Here is a 6,139-nt window from a genome sequence, read left to right on the forward strand (position 1 = left end):
GTCAACCATTGATCATTGATAGTGAATGACATTCTTTCATTTAATTTCAAAACTAGAATTCATTTATTAAACTATGTATCAATGAGCTTAAAGGAAATGACCGTTTGGGTGGCGATTTCTCCCGAGGACCCTCCTTCCCCCCGCCATACGGGGGTAACCATTTTTCTGGATCAGGATAGCTTCTCTATCCCTTTTCTCTGGTTCTCTCTGTTTCTTGTGTGGTTTTCCTTTCGTTTTTTCTGGCTTTGTCGGCATGCCTCCGTCAAAGTTGAAAGATCCCAGTTTTTTTGGGGGGATCTCTCACTCTAAGTCTTTTCTTCAAGCTCTTGCTGGCTCTTCATCATCTTTTCCGGATTTGAAGCCGTCTACCTTTCGTGGTGTTCCTGCTCCGTGGGTTTCCGATGAAGAAATTAGGGCTTTAGCGGAACCTTTTCGGTTTTCATTAGTTGGTTTTTTCCCATCGAAACGACCCCCTCTCGATGCGATCTGGAATTTTTTTTTAATTTGAAGTTGATTGGAGAGGTGTCTGTTACTGTTCTTGATTCTACCCGCATTTTGATTAAGTTGGCAAATGATTTAGATTATTGTAGAATTTTTTTGCCACCGTTCTTACATTGTTGTCAACTATTTTATGAAACTAACTAAATGGTCACCGACGTTGGATATCGGTGTCGAGTCGCCGATCATCCCGATCTGGATCTCATTTCCTAACCTTCGTCCCCATTTCTTTGCTCCGAGGATCCTGTTTGGCCTCGGGGAGTTATTCGGCAAACCCCTGAAAATTGACGAAGCTACGTCGGTTGGCTCTCGTCGTTCGAATGCTCGAGTTTTAGTTGAATTAGATATTACTAAAACTTACCCTAAGCAAGTGTGGTTGGGCTCGGATTTGTTAGGGTGTGTTCAAGAGGTGGTTCTAGATGAGTTTCCTCAATTTTGTGGTGTTTGTAAAAGTTTAGGACATCTTTCTGGTAAGTGTAATTCGGTGGCTTTAACCGGTTTTCCTACTGCTGATGTTCATGTAGAAAACTGTGCTCCTTTAGGTGGTGTGAATGGCGATAAGAGTGTTAAGGAACTGTGGTTAATGTTACTGAAGAAGATTCTGAGGCTGTGGAGGTGATTTTGCCCTCTATCGAACCTGTGGGATGTTCTTCCGTTGTTAAAATTTCCACTGGTAATTTGGTTGATTCAGTGGGTGTGAATAATTATAACGGTGTTACTGTTGCTGCTGATGAATTTTTATTATCACCTAATGCATTACCTTTTGTTCCCGAGGTACTAGATGGGTGCGTTCGGCAGGAAGTGATTTTGGATTCCTCGGTTATTTCTTTGGTGCCGGTGGATGATCATGTTGCTGTGAATGTTGAAATTTCTGCTGGTTTGCCTGTTCAGGGTGCGGTGAATACTAATGGGAATGTTATGTTGCTTGAAAATGCGGAAGGTGGTGCTGATGGTTTTGTGTCTGTTGCTGTGGATTAGGGTGGGATTGAGGCTGTGTGTCCATTCCTTGGTAGTAAGGAGGGTATACCGATTCTTAACAGTTTTGTTGAGATTCCTGTTATTCAGGTTGATACACAAGTGATGGCTGACTGTGTGGGTAAGTCTTCGGGCAATGAAATTAGGAATCAAAATAATTGGTTAATTGATTCGTCTGAGGAGGAAGTATATTCTGAATCTTATGAGTCAGATAATGATTTTACCCTGGATCGTTCTTCCAATGCCACTCGGGGGAAATTCTGGGGGAGAGGTTGTCGTAGAAGATGATTTGGCGTGTCTTTTTGCTGTTCGTCATGCTATTATCCACTGGAATTTTTTGGTTTGATTTTTGTACTTCAACTTGTTTATTATCTCTGCTAGATCCCCTTCCGACTTACGACCATTGTCGAACTTATGCTCGTTTGCTGGTTGACGTTAGATCTCTTCCTAACCACTGACGGGTCGGTCTCAAAATTTTCGTCCATCTACTGAATATATTTGGATCCCCAATTATTACCCAACCTCAGTCAAATATTTTCTCAATTGATGGTGCCATATTTTTAATATATATTCAATCAATATTATGAGTTCTTGTCTGAAGTATAATAAATTCTTTTATACATTGTATTCTCATCGTCCTTAAATTAGGGGACGATTCGACCTACGTAATATGCTTATATATTAATAGAATCATTTCAACTGGACAATACCCCGTAGTTTTGTCCATTTTCAGAGTTTTCCACATATAAAATCTAGTATTTCTCTATCATCTTAATTGCCAGTTTGTGTGCAAAATTTTCGTATATTGTTAAGATATAAAATCTTTCTACTTTGCCGCCATAAATTTCTCAGCCCGCAACAATCAACAATCATTTTTTTTATGCTAATGAACCTTTATTTGGATACTATTTAATGAATTTGGTTGCTAATTTCATTGATTATATTAATATTATAGCGACATAAATAAAAGTTAGTCATTAAATGAGCAATCAAATAAATCATGCGTGCACCCTTGAATTTTGTTTATATTGTTGTAGTTAATGCATGGATTTTGGTTTTGGAGATCTCTTCAAAATCATGAGTTGTAGCCAAACCAAGTGATTTCAAGATGGACAGAATCATTAGCATTTCTAATGAATGTTATGGGAGTGCTTTCAAGATTTTTTGGAGTGATAAACGGTGATAACAGTCAGTTAATTCAGAGTTAAAATATCAGTGAAATGGCGATTCTTTGAATTCCTAATAGTTCAATAAAAGAGTTTCGATGAAGCCACAGGCAATCGAGAAGAATATTTAACGAAAGAAGGATAATTTCCATTAGAATATGGCCGGAGAAAAGTATCTAATAATATAATATGCGATTTCTTTAGGATTTTTCTAAAAGATGATTGATTGGATGAAGAAATGTTTAAATCAAAATAATCTGAATTTTACTCTAATTTTATTTTTGAGAGGAAGCATAAGCATGTGTTCTTAAATTCCAACAAGATTCAAAAGAAATTTTAGTTGATATAGTTGTGCTATTCAAAATGCTCGCCAAATATAATTAATATTCTAAATCAAAACAGGATACATAAGGGTGAACAAACTACTAGCTGGATACATAAGAGCCTTCATAATATGTATATAGTAAAAGTACGATTAGTGATCATATAAAAGTACATGATTGTAATTGGACATAGATGGATGCATAGATCAAGTGTTTTGATTTGCTAATTTCTCCTCCCTTCAAAATGACGCAACAGTGTATGCATGTTTGTTGATAAAATAATTAATTGATAGTCGGGTAAGAAGGCTGCATGGCGAGTCCACAGAGTCCTTCGACAGCATCAATGTCCCTTTGCATCTTAATGTAGCCATCATCACCCCAGCTAGTACCCCATGAGTTCTTAACCAGCCAGTACTTGGTTCCATCTGTGTCGATGCCATAGCCGATGGCAGTTACTGCATGGTCGAGTTCGGTATCACAAGGGCCAGTGAAGATGCCACCTGCATAGTGTTGGAAGTTGGGGTCGCCGCCATCGATAATCACAGAGACTGGTTGAATAGAGACAGCTTTAAGCAGTGATGCCTCGCTGTTACTTGGAACATCCTCAAAGCCGGAGATCGTCACGGCACTGTTAGACTCCATATTTGAGTTACAGGAACCATCAGCTGCATTGTATGGGTAGTTGATCTCAGTGGTTATGCCTCCATTGTCGATGATGAATTGAAAAGCAGCATCCACGAGGCCCCCGTTGCAACCCTGGTTCTGGCCATTCACATCACAATCAACAAGCTCTTGTTCCGAGAGGGAAATTAGATTCCCATTCTTGATTTGGTTGATGCCCTCAGTGGCTGCCACGGTCGAGAATGCCCAACATCGTTGCGCCTTTTCAGTTGCATTTCTATACACCTTCCCGTACTGCGCCATCCACTGTTCGTGGCGTTTCACCATCGATGATGTCCCACCAGGTAGAATGCGGCATGCAGAAGTGGCAACAACCAATGCTCCAAATAGAAGGAAAGCCAGCAATGACAACTTTCTCATGATCAGTGCCATGTCTAGCTAGTTAATTAACTGAATCTTGTAGTTGGTGCAGAAGGCTAACTAGTTTGCATGGGTTTATATAGAAGCTAATTTGAGCATGCAAGGGCAGAGGGCTAGATGTTTAAAGGGTGAGTGTACGTAGGAATCCATATGACTTTCAATTTCAGGCTATCTCATTACGTTATGTAGCATTGCAAAATCTCCGATCAGGTGGATGCTAATTAGTCAAATTAAACCTTTAGCTAAATTTCTAATATTGTTCGAATGAACTGTTACGTTGCCTGATATCATTAATATTTGGTTCACATTCTAATAGGCTAGCTTGATCCATTCTTCAGTACAACATTTACTATCAAGTTAATTATCTAGTCTTTTGATTGATGATAAAGAGTGGCATCTAGGATCTAATGCTTGTCATTGTCAAGGTTGTGAAAATCGGACCGAACAACAAACCGGAAGAAGAAGAGGTTGACAATTCAATTGACTCGACCTGTTGAACCGGGGTCGAACTGGATGATGTAAAAAATTGATCCAACTGATTTTAGAAAATTGGGTCTGATTCATCATTGGTTCCCAGTTGAACCAGCGGTTCAAATCGATTTATGCCAGTTTGGAGCACAACCGATTTTCAAGGTTGAATCGGACTGGCATTCAGACCGGTTCATGGTTGAATTGGTCGGACCGACTGGTGGTCATTAGGGTGCTCATTAGTCAACATAATTAAGCCCCTGATTAATTTAATAATATCGGCTCAACTAATTGTTGCTCGTATCGCTGTTTAGTTCACACTAATAATTAGCTGGTGGTTTGTCAATATGTGAGTGTTATGCCGTACGTAACAAGCTAACAAGTTTGCATGTAAAAATGACTCTTTGTGTTCAAAAATGACAATTTTATTTTTCGTGTACTATTAAACTTCTGTAAAAAATTTAATAATTTAGTCTTTCATCCATACGGAGGAGATTATATTCATAAAATTGGGTTTATAATAAATCACCCATAGTTTAGAAGAGCAAAATTAGAGGAATCACAATCTTCAATGTATGGCATTGGTTTGAACAAGTAGTTGATTTGAATAGGCAGAAAGGTTTTGAAGATGTGGGCTTGGGAAGAAGCAGTATCTTAGAGAGCTTCATTCAACGTGATATAAGTACTAGATATGTGTTGGGAGTAGTTCATATAGCATAGTTTACTTAATACTAGAAATATATGGGTATGAAATGGGGAAAATTAGGGGTGCAAATGAGTCGAGTCAAGCCGAGTTCGAGTCAGGGGTGTTCGAGTTGAGCTCGATTGTCAAATTATGAGCTCGAGCTCAACTCGACAAGGGAAAAAAGATCTCATTGAGTTGCTAGTTGAGTGGCAGTTCGAGCTAATCATTTGCGTTTATCGCCTGCGTCTGTCCATTCACACCGTCTTTGCCAATGTCCGTCTCCACTCTCTAGCATCTGTTGTCGTCGTCCAATGCCACTCGCTATCGTTCACGTCGTCTTCGCCAGCGTCAATCGCAATTTTATTTTCCCATAGGCAAGATAATCGTGTTTCATTTTCCCGCGTACGGGTTTATTTCTTCATTCGGGCAGCATCCGTCGCAAGCTACTTGACGAGCTCGCAAGCTGAGCAGAGGGTTATTCGAGCTAGAGCTCAAAATCGTGTTAGATCTTGAATCGCGAGCTCGATAAGCTCGACACGTCGAGCCTATTAGCGACACTTGTTCGAGCCTTACCAATGATCTCAAGCCAGCATGACGAGTCGAACTCTAACTCGGCTTGCACCCCGTTAAGGATGAGATTATCGAACACCGTGCAATTATTATAATAACTTTTATATTCCCAGGTCAATCCATGCGATGTCCCCTACTCTATTTTTGAGAGATTGGTCCATCCCTAACATTCATTGGGCTTGGGGAGGGATGATGTTTGGAGATGTAATTGTAATTAGCTCATTTAAATGCAGGAAATCATTCATTACCGGCATATTTTTCCAGCGGCTTTTTTCGGCGAACTATTTTCCGGTGGCATTCCGGGCCTTCCGAAAACCTAATTTTTCAAATGAATTTCCGACAGTTTTTTTCCCTGCAGCTTTTATCTTAATTTAATTAATTAATAAAATTTAGTTTATTTTAATTAATCATTA

At 39.4% G+C, this 6,139-nt stretch overlaps 1 protein-coding gene across 1 annotated transcript; it reads right to left on the reverse strand.

Moving 5' to 3' along the window:
• Positions 1-2,994: 2,994 nt before the first annotated feature.
• On the reverse strand, positions 2,995-4,037 carry LOC110106933 (senescence-specific cysteine protease SAG39-like). The gene has a single exon (XM_020837029.2). The coding sequence runs from the start codon at positions 4,013-4,015 to the stop codon at positions 3,245-3,247; it is 771 nt and encodes a 256-aa protein (XP_020692688.1). The 5' UTR covers positions 4,016-4,037; the 3' UTR covers positions 2,995-3,244.
• Between the last annotated feature and the right edge of the window lie 2,102 nt (positions 4,038-6,139).

This window comes from Dendrobium catenatum, unplaced genomic scaffold, assembly GCF_001605985.2.
Source record: "Dendrobium catenatum unplaced genomic scaffold, ASM160598v2 original_scaffold_198496, whole genome shotgun sequence".
Lineage (NCBI taxonomy): Eukaryota > Viridiplantae > Streptophyta > Magnoliopsida > Asparagales > Orchidaceae > Dendrobium > Dendrobium catenatum.

Bases quoted from the DNA above. Each gene is read 5' to 3' on its own strand.
- LOC110106933 (XM_020837029.2), bottom strand. From the start codon at position 4,015: ATGGCACTGATCATGAGAAAGTTGTCATTGCTGGCTTTCCTTCTATTT.